This window comes from Oryza brachyantha, chromosome 10, assembly GCF_000231095.2.
Source record: "Oryza brachyantha chromosome 10, ObraRS2, whole genome shotgun sequence".
NCBI classification, from domain to species: Eukaryota; Viridiplantae; Streptophyta; class Magnoliopsida; order Poales; family Poaceae; genus Oryza; species Oryza brachyantha.
Window position 1 is genome coordinate 12,556,051 of NC_023172.2, and position 25,499 is coordinate 12,581,549.

The 25,499-nt window shown below is 42.1% G+C and overlaps 4 protein-coding genes across 4 annotated transcripts; 3 read left to right on the plus strand and 1 right to left on the minus strand.

The window, feature by feature from the left end:
- Positions 1 to 1,021: 1,021 nt before the first annotated feature.
- LOC102722806 (tetratricopeptide repeat protein 1) lies at positions 1,022 to 4,318 on the plus strand. Its single transcript, XM_015841686.2, has 6 exons — positions 1,022 to 1,106; positions 1,183 to 1,367; positions 2,521 to 2,700; positions 3,167 to 3,293; positions 3,404 to 3,517; positions 4,018 to 4,318. The coding sequence occupies exons 2-6, from the start codon at positions 1,191 to 1,193 to the stop codon at positions 4,131 to 4,133; spliced, it is 714 nt and encodes a 237-aa protein (XP_015697172.2). The 5' UTR covers positions 1,022 to 1,106; positions 1,183 to 1,190; the 3' UTR covers positions 4,134 to 4,318.
- A 3,616-nt stretch (positions 4,319 to 7,934) lies between these two features.
- Positions 7,935 to 11,802, plus strand: LOC102723087. The gene is made up of 3 exons (XM_040528022.1): positions 7,935 to 8,022; positions 10,596 to 11,192; positions 11,355 to 11,802. The coding sequence occupies exons 1-3, from the start codon at positions 7,935 to 7,937 to the stop codon at positions 11,546 to 11,548; spliced, it is 879 nt and encodes a 292-aa protein (XP_040383956.1). The 3' UTR covers positions 11,549 to 11,802.
- Positions 11,803 to 13,371: 1,569 nt separating this feature from the next.
- LOC102699436 (nijmegen breakage syndrome 1 protein) lies at positions 13,372 to 17,489 on the plus strand. The gene is made up of 13 exons (XM_006662398.3): positions 13,372 to 13,537; positions 13,623 to 13,676; positions 14,100 to 14,358; positions 14,570 to 14,658; positions 14,815 to 14,945; positions 15,174 to 15,220; positions 15,333 to 15,441; positions 15,512 to 15,598; positions 15,814 to 15,985; positions 16,130 to 16,599; positions 16,688 to 16,749; positions 16,839 to 16,941; positions 17,028 to 17,489. Exons 1-13 carry the CDS (start codon positions 13,501 to 13,503, stop codon positions 17,085 to 17,087), a joined length of 1,680 nt encoding a protein of 559 aa, XP_006662461.1. The 5' UTR covers positions 13,372 to 13,500; the 3' UTR covers positions 17,088 to 17,489.
- An 847-nt stretch (positions 17,490 to 18,336) lies between these two features.
- On the minus strand, positions 18,337 to 23,250 carry LOC102703999 (E3 ubiquitin-protein ligase RING1-like). Its single transcript, XM_006661819.3, has 2 exons — positions 21,987 to 23,250; positions 18,337 to 18,597 (listed from the first exon to the last, which is right to left on the minus strand). The coding sequence occupies exon 1, from the start codon at positions 23,100 to 23,102 to the stop codon at positions 22,011 to 22,013; it is 1,092 nt and encodes a 363-aa protein (XP_006661882.1). The 5' UTR covers positions 23,103 to 23,250; the 3' UTR covers positions 18,337 to 18,597; positions 21,987 to 22,010.
- Between the last annotated feature and the right edge of the window lie 2,249 nt (positions 23,251 to 25,499).

The following is a 25,499-nucleotide window of genomic DNA, read 5'->3' on the forward strand; positions in this document are numbered from 1 at the left end:
TTCCACCTCGAAATGCATGTTTTCAGTACTTTTACGGGTTCACCTTGTGATTTGTTGGTTCAAACTTTGATATTTAAATAAAATTATGTATGATTTACATATTTAATCTAAAACTTTGCTTACGTAACCTATTGGAAAATTGTTTGGGTCAGTTTTTTATGCATTACCTTACGACCCTAACGAGCCAGGTCGAGTTTTATAACGATTTGAGCCAAGCTGGCTCCCTATCCATACATAATGCTACCCAGTTTTGATTGTATTGATTTTGACGACTCCATTGATTAATTGTTAGGCGATTACGTGTTTGCCACATAAAAATGACATCAACAGTTTGATAATATCGTTAAAGTAGATTTTTAAATAGATAATTTACATTTAATATTTTTCTATCTGTAAATATTTTACATATAATATTATATTTATAAATATAATATTTTTATGTGTAAACACGAAGAACCAATAGTTTGTATGTATAAACTTTTTACGCATATAACAGATGTTCGCAAAGGTTTAACAAACTGCGAATGTTCACTCGTTAGGGCCCATAAAGGCCGGCCGAGCTAACTTCGCCACCCCGCTGGAATTTTGACATTTTGCTTCTTTTAAAAAACTTATTTTATTAATAGATACTTGAACAAACTTGTTACACAAATAGATCTTTTTTACCGCGTCAATGCCCAATGTTATTGGCGTCGTCGTTGTATAGGACGTCGTCCTCCCGCCACATGAACATAACATGATCATTGGTACCGTCCTATACAACGACGGCGCTAATGACGTTGGCTCGGTAAAAAAATCTATTTTATGTAATAAGTTTTTTAGAGTCTATTTGTAAAATAAGTTTTCTCAAAAAGACCAAAATGTCGAAACGGACTTGGTAAAGAACGAAAAGGCCGAAATAATTTATGGGCCGAAGTATTGACGGCCCATAGTGGGATCTCCAACACTCGATTATTGGGCCTGGCCCACTTGCAGCCCCCACTTCCTGAAGCCTCCCGTGCCTTCAGTTCGTCGGCACGGTTCGATTCCTCGCCGGCCGCCGCCTCTTCCTCGACCCCGAGCGCCGCCGGGGTCGTCGCCTTCGCCTGGCGAGAGAGCTTGTCTTGGTGCTCGCCGCGCTCTCCCCTTCTCTCTCTCTCTCTCTCTCTCTCTCCTCATTAACCCGGCTGCGGCGGTGAATAGGAGCTGCGATGGTGGTGATCGAGCAGGAGGCGGAGGCCGAGGAGACGACGGCGCGGCCCTCGTCGTCGGTGGAGGCGGAGGCCGGGGAGGTGGCGAGCGCGGGTGCGGCCGGAGGGGAGGCGGCGAGGCCGGAGGAAGACGAGGAGGCCTTCGAGGACGCGCTGACCGACGAGCAGCTCCGGGAGGTAAAGTGGTCTGGGCGTCTCGTCCGCTCGATTCCCTCCCTGTCTCCGATTTCGCTTCTCTCTCGAACTGCTGTGCCCAAATCTAGGGGAAATCTGGGGTTCCTGTGCGCCTAACTTGTATTTGTACTGATCGGCTTCGTGATGCTAGTCACCAAGGGCTTCGGGGATCATTTTCTTTTTCTCACTGAAGGTGAAGAATGGATTACTGTTTCTGGTTGCAACCGAGAATTCCACTGGTACACTGGGTTTAGGGCAGTTTTGGTTCTGGATAGGGATGAACCCTAACTTCTTCCTTTTAGCTTATTTCCATTTACAGTTAATGATGTGAGCAACTAGAGTACGGTGCAAGAGTTAGTAAATAGGCTATGATCTAATGAGATGTTTAGTGCTAATTCCTGATGCAGGATGGTCAGTTAGTGAATTTAATTTCAAAATTCATAGATCCTTTGCATATCCTTATGAAGTGAATTTCTTTTTTGGGGGGCCAATTTGTTAGTTTGTTCAATTAGCATTTTCATAGCTGGCCCTCTTGTTTGTATGATAGGTCGTATTAGGTGATTATTTTGTTCTCGGATACTCGTTTGGAACAATCGCAGTCAGGGTGGTTTAACTGCACTTGTGCATATGCATATTATGAGATAAACTAAGTTGGTGCTTAAGAAGTCGTGTGGTAGTATGCACTAGGTAGAACTAGTGCTTGATGCTTCACTTGCTGTCCCAATTTTCTTAGCAGTTAACCTTTTTGCAGCACAACTGTCACCTGGTTCTTACCCTTGACAAGTGCAAAGCTAGGTAGCACCAACCGAACAACCAAATTTGTTGATAAGCTAGATTTCCAGTCTAGCTGCTAATCGGTACCACCTCCATTTCACAGTTTAAGAGTTTCTAGCATTGCCTATATTCATATGGATGCTAATGAATTTAGACATATATACGAACAATATATATTGATCAATAGATGAATCTAAGTATAGCCAAGAAGTCTTACAAATTAGATTCACCAGTTTATAGCAGCTTAATGGAGGCTATTGTTTGGGCCTCGCTTTGTTGAATATCCTACATCATTGGGATAGATATAGGTGGCTTGTATGTTATTGAGATTTATCGGCTTTATTGCATTCCAGTAAATGATTGTGCTTCCTACTTCCTGTAGAAAGCTAGAAGCCAAGCAAATGATGCAAAGGCAGAAGGGAACAAGTTTTTTGGTGCTGCAGAATATGAGAGTGCATTGTCACAATATGAGATAGCTTTGCAAATTGCTGCTGAGCTGGAATCTGCTGAAGATATACGCTCCGCATGTCATTCAAATCGTGCTGTATGCTTCTTGAAGTTGGTAAGACTTTCTATTGGTCTTTAATTTTGGATAAAATAGAGGATATCCTTTTTCTTGTCACCATTAATAATTTTCCTTTATGTGAAATTGCAACATGATCATATTGGATATGCTTATTTTATTAATATCTTACCTCTACCATTAGTAGATCACTATATCTAAGCCTTTGGCTATAGAATTCTCCAAAAAATGGTTATCCTTCTTGATGTAAAGCGGCTACCTTTATTCCTTGTAAAAGTTTACTTCAACAATATTGTAAAGAGTTATGCCTGAATAATCTGCTAGGCGAAATCAGTTCTTTTTTTCTGGTGCTTGGTAAGTTGGTACTGAAATCAACTGTTGTTTCTTTAGTTTTTCTTAAATGGTATTTTATTTTCTTCAACCAGCTGATTATTTTTATCCAGTTGTTTTGTTTGAGTAATGTCATGTTAGAAGTAAACCACAGTGCTAACATTATGTAATTTAGGGCAAATATGATGAAACAATCAAAGAATGCACCAAAGCACTTGAGCTGAATCCTTCATACTTAAAAGCCTTGCTCCGGAGGGGAGAAGCACATGAAAAGCTTGAACACTATGATGAAGCTATTGCTGGTTAGATATTGTTCTCATGATGTGCTTTAGATTTACAGTCTATTTCACACCATTACCTTTGATGCCATATTTTAAGACCCCTCTTGTGCTGAGCTTTATCTTCATCTCAGATATGAAAAAAGTTATTGAGTTGGAACCTTCAAATGAACAAGCTAAGAGATCACTGTTCCGACTTGAACCACTGGCAGCTGAGAAAAGGGAAAAAATGAAGGAAGAGATGATTGGTAATTGTTTCTTCTCAAATTTTCAGAGTACTGTATGCATTTACTCCTATGATTTTAGCGTGGTTTATGTCTCGGGCAACCTTTATGTAAATCCATCTTTTTAATTTCTGTGCTGCTTGGTTCCAGTTCATGCAAACTAGTGTTATCTAGTACTTCCTCCGTCCAGAAATATAAGGACATTTAGAGTTTAAATTTTGTACAATAATATAAGGGCATCCTTAGCTACCTCCTCGTCTCAACCAATTACAGTCATATCTCATTTAATATTCCCACGTGCTTTCCAATTGCAACCTTCCCCTCTCTCGATCTTAATCTCTCGAAAAAGCTCCAAACATCCTTAAATTGTTGGATGGAGAGAGTAAATTATACAGAGAGCACTGCTATAGTATGTGCAAGATCTATATGAATTGTTTGTTGAAGTTCTGATCAGAAAAGAGTTGTTCTGATATCCTGACTCATGCAAGCTTCTGTATCAACTCCTGACCTATTCTCTGTTGCAGGAAAGCTAAAAGATTTGGGTAACTCTGTGCTTGGGCGCTTTGGGATGAGCGTTGACAACTTCAAAGCTGTTAAAGATCCAAACACAGGCTCGTACTCCATTTCGTTCCAGCAGTGACATGGTTGTAACATGTTATTCAAATTAATATATGGACAAGTACACATGTAGTCAATGTACATCCTGGAATTGCTCGTGTCATTTGGTTCAAGCCGTCAAGCCCCCTTTACCATCAACTACGATCCCGCAGTTCAATCTGAAGATGGTGCATGAACGTTTGCAGTCTGGGTTCGCTGCCTTTGATCCAAGAGGGGGGTTTTTATAGAGTGGACCTGTATTATATGCGTTTGCCACGCTGGGATTTTCCTGGTTTTGTCATAGCAATTCTTGCGTGCTTCTAATGTCAATTGCCCTCGTGTCACGAATTGGCGTATGTTTCTGCTGTGAAACAGTACATTCCTACGTGCTCTGCTCACTTCATCCCTATACGTCTCTGTCGTCCTTGCTCAGCGACCCCGTCTCCTTGGATTGCGTCGAGACTCCTCTACTCTTGCTCACTGCACTCCCTCTATTGCTCTTGATCTGCTCTACTTCTTTAGTAAAACCCTTCAACTGATCTTCTCCATTGCTCCTGATATGCTTCATATGTACTTGTGTTTCATAAGGCATGACTTAAAAGAGTTAAGGCTTCCATCATTTTGCTTTCTAGAAGGATTTCTTCGTATGTACTTGTGTCGCTTTTCAGAAGAACTTCAGGTGTACTTATTGTTTCATAACGCATGACTTAAAATAAGGCTTTCATCGTTTCGCTTTTTAGAAGAAAAGACAAAAACATAATTTTGCAAACAAAAAATAATGTCTATAATATACTCAAAAACAAAAGTTATAAAAAACACGATGAAAAAAACAAAATGAAGTCTAAAATTAAGTTTTAAAATTAAAATTTTGGTTTATAATTAATTGTAACTACGAAACAATAAAACCTAAATCTCATACTATTTTGTTGATCTTAAAATATGTGCAAAGGGGAGAGCGCCGGTGGTGAAGTAGGAGCGGTGGTCTGGATGGAGGACGTCATCTAGACTTCCTGTAAAAGAAAACATAGCCAAACCCCCCTGACTATTACACTCCATCTAATCTATTACTCCTACCTAAGACTAGGGCTGGCTACCGCTTCACGACGGTGCACGGCGCCGGCGCCGGCGCCGTCGCCGTCAGATTCCCTCCGCCGAACGGCGTCAGCGTCACCTCGCACCGCGCGCGAAACGCATTGGTCATTAGGAAACCAGGGTACGGTTCGTACGCCACCGACACGTCGAGGTGCACCTCCCCGCGCCGTAGCTCGCCGTCGAGGCGGCCGCGCGCGTCGCCGGGGAGCACGGAGGGCGGCGCGCGCACAGTCGCCGACACCACGGACGGGAACAGCGAGCTCAGCCCGGTGTCCTCGAGCACGCCGCGCGCGGCGACCGCGCCGCCCGCGCACGACACGGCGACGGTGCCGTTCGCGTACGCGGTCGGGAAGAGGTGGAACCACCTCGTCCTGAGCCGCACGGTGACGTCGAACGACGGCGAGAGTACCGCCGCGGCGGTGCCGTTAGTCCGGCCGCCGCCGGCGCCGGCGGCGGCGTCGTCCGGCACCAGCTGCAGGCCGGCGGTGGAGACGCTGTCGATGGAGACGACGGGGTTCATCCAGACCCCGAACAGGCAGAAGCCGAGGACGGCGGCGAGGGAGACCGCGTACCACAGGAAGAACACCGCGGCACGGCGGTTTGGTGAGGCGATCGTGCGATCGCCGGGGTCCGCCGGGACGACGTGCGTGGAGCTGCTCATGGCGAATCGCCGCAGAGACGTACGCGCGCGACACGATCGATTTGTCTAGGGCTAGCTACTTCAGAAAAGATATCTTTTTTTTTTCCGAAAACGAAGCATATTAATCAACTCGGTATAGTAACTTACTAACTATATATATGCAATAAAAGTTATATACGAGGTATTTATATTCTTGTTAAATCAAGAGAATCGAGAAAACATATATGCATGAAAGAAGTATGATGGAGCCATTTTTCATAGATACATTTAAAAAATATATATGGACTTCTTGTTAAACTATTTCAATATATTTTTCATTTTATTGTAGTTATTTATCAGTTTAAACTCTTAAATAACTAGGACAAAACTGCTCGGCTGTTCAGTCATTAACTGCATAAGAATAGACCAAACATCTTCAATGCATATATATATGCAACTAGTCTTTCACCACAAAAGAATAGGCTAGACATTTTCAGTATGTATGTATCAATGTATGCATGTAGAGGGGAATTATGCAATGTTAGAGTACCACATATACGCATATAATGAGAAAAATAGTATGATATTGTAGCAATAATAATAATAATAAGAGTAGAGTACATGGCCGGTCCTTAGACTCGTGGCGCAGTACCACTTAGGTCCATAAACTTAGAAAATGCACGTTTAGATCCATGAACTTGTTTTAATGTACATCCAGATCCATGAACTTGTTTTAATGTACCATTCAGGTCCATGAACTCGTTTTAATGTACTATCCAGGTCCATAATTTTAGACGTTAAAATGAGTTTATAGACCTAAACGTGTATTTTCTAAGTTTATGGACCTAAGTGATACCGTGTCACAAGTTTAAGTATTGGCCATGTACTTTACTATAATAATAAATTTATGATTTTATACTAGCAAATCATCGTAGTATAGGGATATAGAGTCATTTATCTTACAACGGATGGTTGAGATTCTGCCAATGTCGCAACACTGTTCTTCTCTGTCATTGTTGTGCAATGGCAGTACTATAACCTGTATAGTTCAATTTATAATTTTATATGCCCTCGTTTACAAAGTATTCATATCTAGAGTTATTCATAAATATGTGTTCCACGTGGGCTCACAAATATCAACGTCCATTTAAATTTATATTGAGCCATAACATCAGCCCGGAGGTAGCATACTGAAACATGAGTTTACGAGAGAATGTCAGGGTTTCTTAAAACAAATCCCAATAAATTTGTGAAATCTACTCTAACTAAAATTAAAATTGCAGAAAGATCTCCATGACGCTATGGCTAAACTAGAACCAGTCGGTTGGGCTCGACGGTGCACCACGCCGTCGCCGGCGTTGAATTATCTCAGGCCAAGCGAAGTCGCCGGCGCACATGCGCGGAACCCATGGCTGAACAAGGTCCGTCGTCGATCTGTCCCAGCGACACCGACGCGTCGAGGCACACCTCCCCGCTTCGCCGCTCGCCGACGAGGCGGTCTCGCGCGTCGCCGGGCAGGGCGGTGGGCGGGGCGCGCACCGTCGTTTTCTGCGGTGATTGGACTTGTCTGGTTACTGCTTCACGATGGTGCACGCCGCCGCCGTTGAATTCCCATGGCCGGGAGACGTCGTGGCGGCGCACAGGGCGCGAAACCCGTTGCTCGTTATGGCTTCTCTCGGTCTCTGGTACGCCACCGACACGACCAGGGGTGCACCTCCCCGCGCTGCAGCTCGCCGGCGGGCTGGTCGTGCTCGTCCCCGGCGACGGCCGTGAGCGGGGCCTGCACCGTCGCTGACACCACGGACGGCCAGAACGCCCTCAGCACGACGTCCTGGAGCTCGCCGCGCGCGGCGACCGCGCCCCCGACGCACCACACGGACGCGCTACCGTTCGTGTACGGCTCCGGGAGGAGGTGGAACCGCCGCATCTTGAGCCGCACGGAGACGTCGAAGGACGGCGACATGGTGGCGGCGGTGGAGGCGTTCCTCCCGCTGGCAGCGGCGTCGTCCATACCCAGCCCCGTGGTGGAGACGCCGTCGACGGACACGACCGGGTCCATCCATGTCCCAAGCAAGAAGATGGCGGCGACGGGGACAAGGAAACACGTACGGCAGAATCACTACCACCGGCGGGATGGAGCATCTGTTTGGTGAGGACCTGCGGTCGCCGTGGCTGGCCGGGACGACGTGCGTGGGGAGGGCGTCGACGGCGCCGGCGTTGGGTCGACGCGAGGCGACTTCGCGCCGCGCATGCACCCGCCGCCAGCCATGGCGAGCGGGCGCAACAGCGGCCGCGAAGAAGAACGACACGCGGGCACACGGTACTGGATTTTCTCTCTGCTATCACCGGATAAAAATTAGTTCAAAACCAAACCGAATCACGATAAATATCTTGTTCTTCACTTCTGTCCTGCATTTCGCAATAAACAGATCGGTCAGTTTCAAAACCGATTACATTTACTCGTATAGCCCCTTATCCCATTTTGTCAGGGAGTCGTTTTTTTTGGATAAAAAAAATCGAAACAACATATTTACAAATAAATAATAATTATAAATAAAATATTTAACGATGAAAAAAACTCTACCCTAAATTAAAGCTCGAAATTTTAAATTTTAACTTACATACATGAACGAAAATATCCATTGTTATACTCATTACTCAGGACGTTTCCGGAGGAGGTAGTAATAATAATATTGACAACGGGTTTATCCTAACCATGGTATTTGGTGTGTATAGGGTACCAATATGTTTTACTGATGGTATAATTTAATTATATCGTTGATATAATTTTATCGGACATCTGTGATTAAATTATATTACCAACAATTTAGGTGTAGTAGAAATTTAAAGGGATAATATCTTTATTGCAAAAAAATAAAATCACAAAATACTGCTAATCAAGTAATTAACAAAATAAAAAATACTATTTTTACTGGTAGTATAATACTACCAGTAAAATACATCGGAGACTACGAACAAACTTCGATATTTGCAAGCAATGAGATAAAAAAAAGGCATATCTAATATTGTCAACGAGTTTTATGACTTTTATCTCATGTACATCTATTATTTGTATATATTGTCCAGGTAAGCAGTCGGAGAACAATGTGTGAATGGAAACCTTGATTTAGCCTATTTAACTAATTTAATCGACGAGACGATGGACATGGAGTGGTCGTCAGTAGATCGTGCTTGGTGGGCTTTAGAGCAAGTTAAATAGTATAGAAACTACTGGCTCTAATTTATTTATACTCTAATTTAGCTCTAATTTATTTATACTCCAATTTATATATAGACAATTTAATAATCAACTCATACAGTAGTTACCTACAAAACATAAATATATGGTCCCACATATTATACACATATTTTATCTTGGAACCCATGTGAAGCTGGCAATAAATTAGTACTCACATCTCTTCTCTCTACCCTCTTATTTCTTTAAAATATACTTATATCTCTTCTCTCTACCCCTTATCTCTTTAAAATATACTTATAGCTGGCTTATAGAATGCTATTTTATACCTGCTCTAATTAGCTTCTAAACTGCTTCATCAAAGCTTGATTGGATGCCCTTCCGTTCCAGGAGGCCTTAAATTTACACCTTAAATTGTTCAATTGTCTAACATTACCTCCGTTTCATATTTTGTAGCATTAACTAAATTCATCGCTGGATGAATGCATATCATTTATATATATATATTCATTAGCATCTATATGAATCTATGTAAGACTATTGTATGAATTGGCTACTATTGTATGAATTGGCTATAGATGAATTGGAGCTAGTATTTGGCTATACTATTGAACTTGTTTTTAGGATTTGCTACTACCTCCGTCCCATAATAACTTCATTTTTCAGTTTTTTGACACAATGTTTTGACTCTTCGTCTTATTTGAAATTTTTTTTACGATTAATATTTTTATTGTTACTAGATGATAAAATATAAATAGTGTTTTATGCGTGAATAATTTTTTAAAATTTTTGTACAAATTTTTTAAATAATACGAATGATCAAACGTTGGACACGAAAAAAAATAAAAAATAAAGATATTATGGAACGGATGTAGTATCTAGAGCAGGTACAATAGCAGGCTATAAGCTAGGTATAAGCATATTTTAAAGAGATAAAAGAAAAGAGAGAAGAGGATGGGCTACTAATTTATAGCCAGCTGCACTGAACTCCAAGACAGGGTGTGTGTATGATATGTGGAACCATGTACTAATGTTTTGTAGCTAACTATTATATGAGTTGGCTATTAGATTGACTATAGATGAATTGGAGATTGTAGTTGGCTATATTATTGAACTTGCTAATATAACTAACAAGTTGGCTATAAGATTTCTTATAGCCTTCTTTTAGCCCACATATAAGTATATAACCAGCTTATAACCTGCTATTATACTTGCTCTTAGGGGGTATTTAGTTGGTGAAATGAAAATTTTTGCGTGTCACATCAGACTTTTGACCAGATGTCGGAAGGGGTTTTCGGACAAGAATGAAAAAACGAATTTCACGGCTAGCACGGAAACCGCGGGATGAATCTTTTGAGCCTAATTAATCCGTCATTAACGCATGTTGGTTATTGTAGCACTTATGGCTAATCATGTATTAATTAGGCTTAAAAGATTCGTCTCATGATTTCTCACATAACTGTGTAATTATTTTTTTGATTTATCTATATTTAATATACTATTTAGATATCCAAAGATTTAATGTTATGTTTTTGGGCGAAAATTTTTTGGGAGCTAAACGGGCCTTAGCTAGCTCAGCTGCTGGTGCCGCCTTGCAGGACAAAGGAGTAAAAATGAGCAAATCTTCGGTACAGCAGCAAATCCAGTCTCACTTGTCAACACCCGGTTCCATTTCCCGAGCTTGGCGCAGTGCAGTGGTGCGCGCGCGCTTGCGCTACTAGTGCGGTTGCAATGCAACACGAATGCCGCGAAAAGACCCAACACGACACGAGAACCCAAAAGCCGCGGGAACCGAGGGAGCGGACGAGCGGTGCGCGCTCTCGCTTCCCAACAGCGCACAGCGGAGCGCTGTACCGCCCCCAGGCGACGCAGCCGCAGCGCGGCCAGGTCCAGAGCTGCTGCCTTTGAGAGCTCGGCTTCTCGTGGGGTGGAAGAGTGGGCGGCGATGGCGGCGGCGGCGGGGGAGCTGGGGTGGGTGGCGGAGGTGGCGGCGGAGGAGCTGGCGAAGCTGGAGGCGTCGCACCCGGGGCGCTTCGGCCCGCTCAAGGCCGAGCTCAAGCGCCTCATCGCCGACCCCGCCTGGGACGCCGCCGCGCCGCTCGTCTCGCCGGACGGCGCCGCCACCACCACCTGCTCGTCCACCTCGTCCCAATACTCCCAGCCCGCGCCCGTTCTTCACCTCGTCTCCACCCAAGGTCTGTCGTCGCTTCACTGCCTCGCCACACACACACACACACACACACACACACACACACAAACCATCCTTCTTGACGTTCGCCGTGCATGGCCGAGCACGAGCAGCAGCCATGGTCGCCCACTCACCAAAGAACGTTCTTGCGACGACGCGACCTGTGCAGAGTCGTCGAGCCGGAAGAGGAGCTGGGGCTGCAACGGCCACGGCGAGCAGGAGGAGGGGAAGCGGCGGCGGATGGCCACCGCGGCGGCGGCGCCGGCGGGGAAGGACAGGGCGGAGATGGCCATGGAGCGCGCGGAGAGGTGCCTCAGGAGGATTCGCGCCTTCAAGGCCAGCTTGCTGGGCTTCTCCGATTAAACGAAGCAAAAAATAATTAAAAAAATTAGAAAAAAACTGAGAAAATAGAGATGGAAAGAAAAATACTGGAGACGATGACGTAGCCACGTTGTTGGCTGTGGAAAAAAAAAAGAGATGGCTTTATGGATTTGCCTTTTGGTTGTATATTGTTTGCCTTTGGCAACGAGATTAAAAGTGGTGCTTTGCCAATGTTTTTGATTAAAAAAAAGTAGCATATAAGCCGCAATGGTTTATTAGTTACGAGAAATCGAGTATGTATAACACTTTGTATATGGATTTTTTTACTACTTTAATGTAAAATTTTGGTATTATAAGGTACGTGGTATCTTTGAAGTATTAACAATTTTATATAAAAAAGATGGTATTTCGATATATTTTTTAAGAACAATTGTACATATCTTCTTAGGGTAATATTTTGGAACATACGTTCTTACAAAGCATTTTTAAAAGATTATAATCAACATTATAATTAAGGATTAATTTTTTTAGGGCAGCTCATGAGGTGAAGACGAGAAGGGCAAACGATGGGGTGATTCGCATGTACGGATGGATTCATGGCACGTCCCTGTAAACTTTAGAGCTATGGTTCCTCGCGGAAAAAGAAGAAGAGCAACCTAACTCGTTGATTGCCTTGATTGAGTTTTGGAGGATTTATAAGTGTGGTCCAACCCTATTGAAATTTTTCTCTCTAAGATCCTGTTTAGATACTATAGGACTTTTCTTAGTCCCTACCACATCGAATGTCAAATCTCATATTCTGGACTATTTCGCGAGACGAATCTATTGAGTCTAATTAATTCATGATTAGCGAATGTAATGTTATAGTAAACATTTGCTAATCATGGTTTAATTAAGCTTAAAAAATTGTCTAATGAAATAGTCTTTATTTATGCAATTAGTTTTGTTATCGGTCTATATTTAATACTTCTAATTAACGTCTAAACATTCGATGTGACGAGGGCCTTAAAAAACCCTGGATCCAAACACCATGTAAATTCTTCTGCTCTTTTTTCTTATTGAACAGTAAGATCCCTGCCTCCTCGCTTATGTTTATATGCCAAAATTTAAACTTTAACCTTAAATTTGGTGTTAGTTTGGAGTTTTTTGTCGAAGTTTATTGTACAACCTTGACTTGTATATCACTAAGAATACGTATATAAAGTTTTTATTCATAAATATGTCATTTCGTTTTATCTACCAAACCCCCAAATAATCACCCCGTATAAAATTTCCCGTGTTTAAAAAATCCAAAGGATCCAAATTGATATGTTATTTCAGTTCTAAATTTTTTTTCTATTCCTAGGCTTTTAATATCCCTCGTGCCAAATGAGCCCTTAGAAATTTCGAAGTCTCCGTAAGTTCAAACTAAACATTTCAAAATTGCTCTAGTTATAGCCGCAAAAGAACCACTACTCCAAAGCGAAATTTTTTTATTTTTTAAATATTTTTAAGAAATAATTTTATTACTAAACATTCAAGAAAAATATTTTCACCACATGAACTTTTTGGTCACGTTACTAACATTAGCGTGGCCAAACGGCTTGCCACACCATGGAACATCGATTAGACTGCATGACAGCGTTGTCTTGCCACACTAATGATGGTAGCGTGACCAAAAGGATTAGATTTAGAAATATTTTCCTCGGAGATTTAGTAATAAAACTATTTCTTAAAAAGGTTTAAAAAATGATGAAAAAAAATCAGTCTCCAAAGCTCACTGCAAGTCCAGATTTGGGTGGTCTCGTGATGGGCCGAGCCCAAAACCTAATTGTTAAAGTGGGCTTACGGGCCCACTTGACTCGCCTACCCCCCTCTTCCGCCGTTCCACCCTACTCCGGTCGGCGCGCTGTCGCCGGCGCTTTCGCTCCGGCGAGCTGCGCGGCCGCGAGAGCAGAGCCAGGCGAGAGCGGGGGAGGGAGGCATCGGGAGAGAAGGGGAAGAGTAGTGAGGAGATGGTGTGGGCGCTGACCCCCGTCGACACGGTGCGCGGTGCGTCCCCCGACTCCTCCGCCGTTGTCTCTCGTAGGTTTTTTTTGCGTCGTTGGTTGGTTCAATTTTTTTTTTTTGTTTGCAGGGGCGCAGAAGTGCTACATCTTCGCCGCCGGGACGTACAAGGTCGGCCGCAAAGGTCATCTCTTTGCTCCCATCCCCTCCCCTCCCCTCGCTTGTGTTTCTTGGTGCTGTTTACTGTTCAGCGATTGGGTGTGGATTCGCTTCGTTGTGTGAATCATCAGAGTTAATGTGGTAGTGGGTGTAGTTCTGTATGATGTCAGGATTGAGAGAGACAGGTTGATTCATATGGTTTTATTTAGTGTTATTGTTCCTCACTTGTCTGAAACCTGTACCAGGAAAAGTCTATTAGTATGTTTACTGGTTCCTGAATCAGCAAGATAACAAGAACTTTGTTTCAGTTAATTTGGTAGTTACTTGATGCGTCCGTATCCTGTGATTGGCAGTTTGACAATGCAATAGCAAATGCTTCACTAGCAAGTTTGTGGCTTCGTGATTGTCTTGTGAAGTTATTGACTGAGTATGTTGATTTATGCTGAAGACTGCGATGTCATTGTTCAAACGGACACATCGATATCGCGAGTCCATGCGGAGATTGCAGTTGAAAAGATGGTTGCTTGGGATCCACATTCTGGTGCACCAGCTAGCCCTTCCTATGTCCGTGTGATTGACCGCTCAAAGTATGGTACATTTGTCAACAAGGTACAGGGAACACAGGGCAGTCGGCTTCATAAAGATGAAGATGCAATGCTTGCTGATGGGGAGACTGTGACTTTTGGAACTGGTAACGCAACCTTCAGGTCAGTATATAAGAAAATGCGACATCCATATGCTAATTGCACATTTTTATTATCAAACATACTGCTATGTATAATAGATGCTTATCATTTGTCAATACATGTCATTATATTTTAACTGGCATTTCTGTTTAATTCATATGTACCTTTGTGATCCTTTGGTTGAAAAGTTATATTCATAAGTGGTGTGTATTTCTGTTTGTATGTTTGGCAGGTTGTCATTTGTTCCCATAGTAGTCTTTTTTCATGGAAGAAAGTCAGGAAGGATTAGTCCATCTTTGCAGGCAGTAATAACATCTATTGGTTAGTGTAATATGTGCTTCTATTTTAACATTGGTTAGTGTTATTGGTCCATTCTGAAATATAGTTTTTTGACTTAAAAGTGTTTTTACTGAGTACTGAGTTCTGATAATCTGATGACCTCTTTCACCTTAATGATGTTTCCTTTTTCTTCCAAAGGTGCATATGCTACTCGGAAGTGGAGTGATGAATGTACACATGTTCTCGTTGATGACTCATGCTCATTGACACCTGAACTCCTAGATGCAGTGTTGGCAAAAAAGCATATCGTCTTGGGAGACTGGTTTAAGGTACTTTTTTTTTCCTTGTTGCAGTAGTGCCTTTTAGCTCCAATACACCTTTAAGCCAGTGGTAGATCTTCTGAATGCATGTATTGTGTGATTAGGTTAGAGTATAACAGTTGCCAGACAATTGGTCCACAAAGCTACTATGATTTAATTCTTGATGTTGATATGGCATCAAACACCTAGCTCATGTTGTAATTCAATTTGAGTTCTGATTATTTTGATCTGTTTTAGGTGATGGCTGAACGGAACATACACACTGAAATGCCTTCTTGTACACAGTAAGTTGTGAGCAACCCATCAAACCTGATTTTGCCATTTCTGTAGATTTTTGCACCAAGTATTGGTTGCTCCATAACACAGATGGTAAAGTATTAGTGGAACTTGATCCAGATATATTCCAAAGTTGACCCTTGATGGGATGGAGATAAAGATGGTGGAGATCAAGCTCATCGAGAACTGCCTAGCAGGATATACTTTTATCTTGGGGCCATCAGAAAAGGTGGTGCATGTTTATAGAGTAAAATGAAGTAACACAATTAGGCGTTTTAACTAATTCTGTTTGAGTGCAGTATAAATTTGGAGACAAACTACATGCTTTGCTGGAATATACTGGAGCAAAGTATCTCCGCACAGATGAGTTTTGTGCAAACAGCCAGGCAAGTTCTACTGAAATTTATGTTGTGAATGTGTCCTCTAGAATGCTGGGAAGATGTTCAGTCAGCTCTACCTAATAGGCTGTGCTGATAGAGTTTACCCTAGTTACTCAATGCTACCTTTGGCATGACAGTTTTATCTTGTTAGCAGTAGCTTCTCACTTCTTTTATGGGAGGTATAGGTGGTTGGATTCAATACTTAAGCACGAAATTGACAGGACTCTGAAGCTGTTGAAAATGATAAAGAAATTCTTCTTGTCCCTGCAAAATCTCCTTTGGAATTCAGTAAGATGCGCCCGCTATTTCCATTGTCCAAGATCACTGATGTAAAGCTCTTTGCTGCTATTTTGTCTGGCCGCTTGGAAGCAGCTTCTATTGAGCCACCAGCCTGTAAGTACTAAGTATCATGGTATATTTGCTGCCAGATTTAAGTCTTGTTTACCTTAAGAGTTTCTTTGGCGCCTTTGCTTTATGACAATGCATGTGTAACATCAAGTATATTAATTGATGTTCCTTTAATTATGTTTCTGATAGACATTGTTGCATCCTCAAATTCCACGGATGAGACTATTGTGATGGACTCTGATGTTGAAATTGATAGTGCAACTTCTGATGCTATTATTACTGCTAGCAAGTCTCAACATCACGTTGAGCATATTTCTGATGATAAAAAGGAAGTCACTGTAATATCTGAAGAGGATGCTGTAAATTTGATGGAAACAAATGCCAGCATTGATCTTCACAATGACCTGGAGAAAGATGTGATTGCAAAACCTATGGGGGAGGATGCCAAGATCATAGATAAAACAACAATGCATGGGGTCAAAGTTGAAGATAAGGATGTTTGTGTTATAACCAAGGTGCCAAAGGATGAAACTTTGGACAGCAGAGATGAGACTTGTCATGTTATATATAGCCATGATCTGGTTGTGAAAAGCATCCTTCAATCAGCTCATGTCGAGTCAATAGAAACTGGTGGAGTTAACTTCAAACGCTTTAGAAAGGTATTCTACATGCTTTTCTCCTGTAATATTCTTTAGGCACAAACAACGGAATGGCAGCAAATTTAACTATGGGCCTTCAACTTTTTAGAGGGGAACGGTGTCCGGAAATAGCTTCAGGGACCTGATCCCATATTCGCGAGAACCATACAGGTAAAGAACAGATATCCTACCAATGAAACTCAAAGCTTTTATCAGTAGCTTGGCACTGAGAACTCACCGAGTTCTGCTCCCTTCTGCAGAGAATCTGATTATAACCGGGGAACAGTAACCGACTTCATGCGAGAGGAGAAGAAGAGGAGACAGATGGAGGCCATTGCAGAGGACCTCTTCAACAATGCCAAGGTACCACCTTATTACACGTTACCCCGAATCCGCATTCCCCATTTGTCATGTGCATATTTTGAACCCTGTGATGGTGGGGGTTTCAGCCGAAGAAGAAGACAGCTGCTGGTAGTTCAATTCACACCATACTCACCGGCCGCAGATGAAGGCCAGGAAAAAATCACTGGCACATGTGCTCCTTCTAACCCAGAAGACGGGAGAAGTCAATCGCATGATGCTTTTGGGTTCTTTCTGCCACCAAGCTATGTAAAACGTTTTCTGGAGTGGATGTCTGTAGGTTGACACTGCATGTGTTAGATGTAAATGGTGTATCAAAGGGCAGTTTTTTTCCTGCCCAAATTTTGGAGTTATCACAAGTTGGATGAGCTTTGTGTACAAGCCCAGAATCCGAGCAATTCTCACACTGATACACCAATTATCAGAGCCCTATCAATATTGTTGCATGTATGTTCAACCTACAGGGTTATTATCTCTCCCCGTTGTCACACATCCAGTAGATTGGAGAGGACGAATTCGTGGAAATTTGCAGGGTTATTGTCTCCCCAATGTCACACGTCCGGTAGATTGGAGACTTGAGTTTCGTGGAAATTTGGCTGGGATCGTAGTAATCAGGGAATATTTGTGCCTAAAACAGTCCGAGGCCTCATTTGGAAATGAAGAAATGTTGAGCGCTTTTCTATAGAAATTGAACTAGTTCATGTGAAAATCCTGTAAAATTCCTACTATATAAAAAAAAAACCAGTTATCAACTTTTGCCCAAAGGTCAGCTCGACCTTTTGTCTCAAAAGCCTTGGGATTTTATAGTATTTCACAAGAACCAATTGAATTGCCCCCAAGAGAGAAAGATCACACTAAAACCTACCTATAACACAACTTCCAAGGGCACCCGGAGGTAAGGGGTTGTTTGGATCAGGGATTTTTTTCCCCTTATCACATCGGATATTTAGACGTTAATTAGAAGTATTAAATATTAGACTGATAACAAAACTAATTACATAAATAAAGGTTATTTCATTAGACAAATTTTTTAAGCCTAATTAAACCATGATTAGCAAATATTTACTGTAGCATCACATTCGCTAATCATCGACTAATTAGGCTCAATAGATTCGTCTCGTGAAATAATACAGAATATGAGGTGAGTTTTATTAATAGTCTATATTTAATGCATCTAATTATTGTCTAAACATTTAATATGACGGGACTAAAAAAAGTTCCAAGGAAACAAACAACCCCTAAATCCACCACAAATCCACAAAGTGAATTACCTGAAGCACAGTGTACACCTCAGCAGGAACAGTGCCTAGGCACAAACGTGCACACGCATCCAGAACAGCAAATGAGATGGCTCCTGAAGACAAGCGTACATTGAGATATACATACGGCAGGCGTAGGAATGCTCCGAGTTTGGTACTTTGATGAATTTAATTAAAAAAATCTGCACATAGAAGTCTCAAACTCGCAACGCATGTTTCCTGCCTCGGCAGTTTTCATGCCTCGTGTACATGACCTAGTGGGCAGCGAGAACTAGAATGAACAATTGTTCCATCGGGATAAAAAGACTGTAAATTTCTTTGGTCTTTTGATGTCTGTAGTATAAGTTGCAGTAACAGATAAATATGGTAGACCTTTGAACGCCAGATCCAAGAGGATAACCTGCAGAAAAATTAGTAGTGTTAGTGGCTGGTACACACCATCAAAGCAGTAGTATAGCAAATTGTGAGCTGCAGGAAATAGGGATGGGCATAGGTCGGCCGCAGATAATCTGTGGCCCTAGTTTAAATAAATGAACAAAGTTTTATTTTTAAGACCTCCAGGGATTATACGTAGGCCCACCCATGCCCATCCCTAGCAGGAGGTAGTTTGGACAAAAATAGAAAGGAACTGGAGGTAACATAAATCAAACCTTTGTTCTACTTACGCTTATAAGTATATAAGCAGAACCTTTGGTCTTTTAACTTGTTTGTTTATTCCTAGACTAGTCTATTGGAGAAAACCAGATGTAGCATTGCTGCAAAACTCTACAGGCAGTTCTTTGTCTCATGATCAACATGGTTTGAGAAACTAAACACCCCCAAATTTGTGAAGTATACAAGACTTAAAATCTGAATTTGCAAAGGCATACTCCCTCTAGTTCCATAATTCATGTTGTTTTTGACAAGAGTATGGTCAAACTTTTGAAACTTGACTATTAATAACTTTTAAATTATTTAGTTTGAAAACACTAGGACGACATGCATAGATGAGTCTTAAAATGTATTTTAATAAAAGTAAACATTTATTTACGCATTGTATACATTTTAATTAAAAATTACAGTTAAACATAGATTTAGAATATCCAAAACGACAGGAATTATCAAAATGGAGTAAGGTCCTAATGTGGCTAAAAGCTATATCATCAGATAATTTACAGGAAAATGGCAAATTAATTAGTACAGCATGCAGAAAGGATGGGGGAACAAGATAGTTGAACAAAGTGAATGTCTGGCTAGTCTCACCAAGCTGCATTGACTTTGGTTTAGAACCAACCATCAGGTGCATATCAAGAATTAAACAAGAAAAAAATTGCATGCAATTTGGTTCAGAATCAGCCATCATCCGCTCCCTAAGGTTGTATGATCATACGATTCCATAGAACTGTGTGCGGATTGAAGTTTAGAAGTTGCCATTTATTACTGGAACTTGAAAAAGCAGGAGAGATGAGACAAAATATTGTATGTGTTTTTCAACAATTAAAGCACCATTTATTCCTTTAATCTAAGGGACAAAACAAGAGCAATTGTGAAGAGCCAGACAACGGATCAGACACAACAGAACAATAAATCAACCTTGGAAAACTCATCTGAACATTCACACTTTCTTGAAAATGGAAGGCACATCAATCTATTTACTATCCTACTATCTTATACTTCTTAGGTGTCATTCTTTTTAGCTTATAGGGGGTGGATTATCAGCTGGATTTTTCGTGCCATGTTTCCAAAAGTAATATTTCTCCAAACTTTCTTCATCAGCATTGTTTTGATTACTTTTCTAATTTATTGTCAACTTCACAATATATAATATTGAATTAATTAACTGGCTATCAGATATTCGGCCCTGTTCTGTTCTGAACGGGACCTAAGCAAAAATAAGATTTATGGCTGCAAACATAACAGAAATGAAACCAAGAGTGCAAGGGTTTACATGGAAATAGGATTTAAGTTAATCCAAAGGATGCTTAATACTAGGAAAGGATGTACTGTACTTTAGCTATACAAGCATGTTGCTCAGATGAGTAAGTACATCAAAGCTATAAAAATGCAAGGTGGGTGCTCATAGATGGATAATTAAGTAACTGCTCTGCACAGGTCTCTCGACTGGCTATGGACTTTGGCACCTGGGGTTTTCTAGTTTTAGCAATACTAACAGCCACAGCATGCATAACATAATTATCAGGGTTAAAAATCATGAACCATAATTCCTTGGGTAAAATTTGGCCAACGAAACTAGCAAAAGCTTAACACTAAGTTTTAACTTAAAATGACCTTGCACTCAGATTAAAGAACACGGGAAAGCATAAATCAGACTAAACCAAAGAGTTAACAAGAGATGATTTTAGTTTAAAAGTCATTTTATCAACAAAAAAAAAACATGTGACATCTAATATGCTACTCCATCCAATCAAAAATATTTGTCGTTTAGGACAAAATTTGGTCAAATTTCTAAAATTCTGATCATCGATAATTTCTTAAATGCTTCATATAGATTCTTCTCGATAAGTACCATCGTAATATCATAAAGTTATTAGATTTTATAAATTTATTATTTTAACACAAAATTGTTTGTCAAAAATTAGAAGTTTGACCAAATCTTGTCCTAAACGACAAATATTTTTGACCAGAGGGAGTACTTGAAAAGGGCCTTTCGGTTTAATAGTTGTTTTATTAGAAAGATATGCAACATCTAATATATCATAAAGTTGAAGATATAATGGAGAAGTGTAACATCTGATATGGTATTAAATTAACAACTCAATGGAGTTAAAGAGAAATTTAAAATATGATCCAATAGAGTTAAAAGGGAAAAAAGAAGACAAACGAAGAAGATTGTAATAGAGTTTGGCAGAAATCGATCCCAAGACGACCTACACTATGCAACCACTAAGCACATTTGAAGAAAGGCTGGATTTTATTTATTGAATAAGAACTTATATGCATTTTCGTTGTTGTTTGCTACTTTTATTAGAGCTAACCACATGGATGAAGGGGAAGGTGGGGGTCGCTAGCAGTGATGAGGGGTGCCAGGAGGACATCCCCAACACCCCCCCCCCCCCCCCCCCCGCCGTCGCCACTGAAGTCAGATGTATATGTAAATAACTCTCTGTTCAGTGGTTAAAATGAAGGATCAGTTCATGGTAATGTAATTTGAGGATGCAAATAAAAGATCAGCCAAAATTTTAAGAACTTGTTCTGTTAGCTATGCACAATGACAGGATACTTGCTTGGATAACTACCACATTGTTAGCTTCCAAGCAACTGGTGGAATCAGGTATGCAGGTGATGCATCTTTTCACATTGCATTCCTAATTTTTATTGGGAAAAATGTTGTGGAGTGTTTCAATCAAACTAATGTACTCCACAAGTTGTGCTGGCATCGTCATCACAAACACAATCCCAGTACATCCTTTTAATAATAGTTGAAACCGTCTAGTGTTGAATATGACTTGCTTAACACAAACTTCACATAAATCTGAAAAGGCTTGTCATTGCTACTATACAATGATTGAAGATAGCTAGATCAGAGATATGCCTATAATCGGTAGTGAACAATCAGGCTGCTACTACTGCATCTGTATGCTGCTTTTAGGATAGCCAGATCCCATTGCATTTTACCACAGTTTCAGTAATTTTGGATGTTTCCTTACCTTCAGGTTAAGAAAACAAATAGCTAGTTTCTATGGTCCAAGCAGATATTAATAAAATTTGAGATTGGAAGGAAATAATGACTAGTTCAGAGCAGGATACAGTCTACTAACTAAGTTGCATAAATTACAAATAACTTGATACCTCTAATCGACCACACATTTATGCTCAGTTTTTGCCGCCGGGTGCACCTCCATCCTTTGAGCCACTGGCATGCGAGCTGGCACCATCACCCCCATTGTTCCCATCCTGCTGTGAAGTTTGTGACCCGAATCTATTAAAAGGCCATGGCAGTGACATAAACCGCTGTTCAACCGACCTCGCACTATCCCCACTCTCCTCCCCTCGTTCCTCAGCAACAGCAGAACTCCCAGATGCAGCTCCAGCAGCCATGCCAACAGCTGGCTGTGGGTTTGAGGTCCTGCGGTCCTCATAATCAGGGTCATCGGTAGGCAGCTCAAAGCGGCATATAGGGCATGAATTGTGGAGCTCCAGCCATGGCATGATGCAATTGGAGTGGTAAATGTGCTTGCAAGGCATCTGCTTTGCCCCCTCCCCAGGTGAGAAATCCTCCTTGCAGACGGCGCATTCGGCGCCGTCGGTCGCAGCGACCATAGCATCGGTCACGATAACATCAGGGAGCGTGGAGAGGGCCGACTTGGCGGCCGGCGGCGTGCCGTAACGATTTGGATCGTTCTCGGCAAGCTGCTCGATGAGCTGCTCCAGACCCGGGCCGACGAAGTAGTCCCCAAAGCTGGCACCGCCGACACGGCCGATGCCGCCTGGGGCGAGGCTGAAGCTGGCGTCGTCGAGGAGGACCTGGATGTTGGCGCCGCCCTCCACGAGGCTCTGGAGGTAGTTCTGGACGAACGTGACCGCGTCGAATCCGTCGGGCTCGTCCTCGGGGGTCGCCGTGCCGGCGGCGGAGGTGGCCCCGGGCGCGCGGTCGGGCTCGTCCCGGAAGCTGAGCACGCTGCTGAGGAAGGCGGAGAGGTCGTCAGAGGGGGACGCGGCGTTGGAGGACGACGAGGACGGGGGGGTCGGGGACGCGGCGCCGCCCATCGGGGGCAGCGCGAAGGGGAAGGGGATGATGGCCGGCGCGGGGACGTTGACCTCCTCGAGGAAGTCCCCCCGGCACTCCGGGCAGGACAGCGCGCCGGCGGCAGCGGCGGAGGCCGCCAGGAGGACGGTGCGGTTGCATTGGTAGCAGAAGTACTGCTTCCGCGCCACCGCGGCGTAGTAGGCGGCCGGATTCGACATCGCGGGCGGCCGGCGATCTCGCTGCCCAGTCGGCGGCTGCGGCTGCGGCGGCGGCAGATGGGATTTTCTTTGCTTTTCTTTTTTTTCTTTTTCTTTCTTTTCCGGGAAATTTAGGTTTCGCTATCCCTCTCTCTCTCTCTCCGCTTTTATTAAGAGCCAGGACTATGGGGAAATCGGGATTAGTTCGGTAATACTAATACGCGTCGAGGTATACAGCACGGCTTCCGTTAGGATTCGATTTCACAGTTCTACTCTTGGACGGCAACACTGCAGCCGGAATACTTGAGATTTAGCCTTTGTATTTGAACATTATCACCGGAATAATCTCGGTTAATATCTTCGGATTTCACAGGAACCGTTGATGAACCGTAAATACCTATGGGACTCGAACATATTTTATCAAAAGTTCAAAAAAAAAACTCAGTTTTGGATTTTGTTTTCAGCTTAGCTCAAAACCGAGCCGTTTGTGTGGTTGATACCATCCGGAGAGTCCGAACCAGTTTCTTTCGGTTTGGGAAACGCTTATTTAGTTATTTGGACTACTTTAGCTTTATAAAACTTGTTCGGAAAAAAATAAGTTTAGAGTTCATTAAGATTTAAAAAAAAGTTTAGAGTCCATTTGAAACACAAGATTATCAAAATGCGGGGATAGAAAAAAAACTTTACCATAAAATATCATGCTTATTGAATTCCTACATGATTTTAAAACATATGAAAGAATCAAAAGTATTTTCTAACCGGACTCATGAAAATATAGAAAAACTAAAACACAAAACGAAGAAAACATGTTGTGATTTGTGTGGTGCCACCGTCCATGCTCCTCTTATCCCTAAGCAGCTAGCCTCGGTACAGTCATGGAAAACGGCAATTATCCACTTTGACGCGGCAATAGAGCGGAGGAACTACAATAAGGCCTTTTGCCCACCCCATGACACGTCGCATTGGTTGCAACACCCAACTTCACCATCACACCACCTACTTCTTCGATGTCATCTAGTGTGCTCGATTTACATGAGGCTCCTCAATGAGTGTCGCTCACGAGGAGATTCTGCCACGGCTACATGGTCCTAGCAGTGTTGAGCCACACAAAGTGCTAGTCCCAAGACAACAAAGAAGGAAGGAAACTCGCCATCGTCAAGTCCATCATTGATTGATGGGTCAAGGAGAAGCATCCCTCACTTGTCGGTCTCCCGCTCGTGGAATGGACACATCATTAAGAGAGTACTTCCTCTCTACGCTGGTAGGGAAGGTTAGGTTCAGTAGTGTCGCCATTACGACCGTGGAAGTTGTGTTTGACATGATGGAGGACATTGTAGCCAAGTACTCGAGTGACACGTTCATGCACATGCCCAAGGACAAGTAGAGAGGGCAGGAGGTTGCGTTGAACATGGGCAAACTCAATGAGAATTGCGTTGGCGTCCAAGAGATCCAATGTTGAAACTTGTAAGTCCGTGAGCACATAGTTCTTGGCAGTGAGGATACCAAGACTGACTCGTGTCGTTACCGACAAACTAGTTGATGCGCTTCACCAGAAGGGGTTCATGGATGAGAAGGGGTTTCTAAAGGAGCACATGGAGAGTGAACTCTTGAAGAAAGACAATAGAGGATGCGAAGGTCTTGCCCAAGGTTCCAACTGAAGAGGCATGTCACGGAGAAGTTGAATGTTGCATATGCCTACCATGAATTTACCAGCCTCAAAACACAAGAAAAATCTTTTGAGTAGATTGAGCTCATATAGATCATAAGAGATGAAAGTATGTTAGTAGCAACACTATTAAAACCCTAGTTGAAATGTTGTTGTTACTAAAACCAAGTAGACAACCACCATGTTGACTCAACAATCTTAACCATGTCAACACATAAATGCTAGATAGGCACAAGAGACGGGGAATGCTTATATGTAAACTGTACACAGTTAGATATCTAGTTCTCTTATCCTTATCCTTGTGCACTAAATAGCTAGCTAGAAACACTAAACTTTAAAGTTGATTTAAACTGTTATGGGTTATACCCCACTGGTGCACGCAGGACACTCTTGAATTTTCAAACTGTTTGGGATTCATCATTTCAGCAAAGTTAATCTAGTCCACTAGTCAAGGATATTGAAACAAAGTTGCTAGTTTCTAGTCGTTCCTTCTTCCACTCTAGCTTCTTCGCTTTGTTCATGGACTCTTCACTTCATAGCTTAGTATCAAGAGAATATCTCCAACTAGCTCATTAATAAACCTAATGCCATACACAGATATCAGGGATGATATTTGACTTTTTTATCAATAGAAAAAAGCAAAACAACATATTTGCAAATGAAAAATGACTTGTAAATAACACTTTTATCATACGTGTTCTTAGCGATCTAAAAATAAACACTACAAAAATAAACTACGATAAAAATGCTTA

Bases quoted from the DNA above. Each gene is read 5' to 3' on its own strand.
- LOC102722806 (XM_015841686.2), top strand. From the start codon at position 1,191: ATGGTGGTGATCGAGCAGGAGGCGGAGGCCGAGGAGACGACGGCGCGG. The intron at 1,368-2,520 runs GTAAAGTGGTCT...TACTTCCTGTAG, and splicing joins CCGACGAGCAGCTCCGGGAG to AAAGCTAGAAGCCAAGCAAA. The intron at 2,701-3,166 runs GTAAGACTTTCT...TATGTAATTTAG, and splicing joins CTGTATGCTTCTTGAAGTTG to GGCAAATATGATGAAACAAT.
- LOC102723087 (XM_040528022.1), top strand. From the start codon at position 7,935: ATGGAGCATCTGTTTGGTGAGGACCTGCGGTCGCCGTGGCTGGCCGGG. The intron at 8,023-10,595 runs GTCGACGCGAGG...GCCGCCTTGCAG, and splicing joins GTCGACGGCGCCGGCGTTGG to GACAAAGGAGTAAAAATGAG. The intron at 11,193-11,354 runs GTCTGTCGTCGC...CGACCTGTGCAG, and splicing joins TCACCTCGTCTCCACCCAAG to AGTCGTCGAGCCGGAAGAGG.
- LOC102699436 (XM_006662398.3), top strand. From the start codon at position 13,501: ATGGTGTGGGCGCTGACCCCCGTCGACACGGTGCGCG. The intron at 15,599-15,813 runs GCAAGTTCTACT...CGAAATTGACAG, and splicing joins AGTTTTGTGCAAACAGCCAG to GACTCTGAAGCTGTTGAAAA. The intron at 16,600-16,687 runs GTATTCTACATG...TCAACTTTTTAG, and splicing joins ACTTCAAACGCTTTAGAAAG to AGGGGAACGGTGTCCGGAAA.
- LOC102703999 (XM_006661819.3), bottom strand. From the start codon at position 23,102: ATGTCGAATCCGGCCGCCTACTACGCCGCGGTGGCGCGGAAGCAGTAC.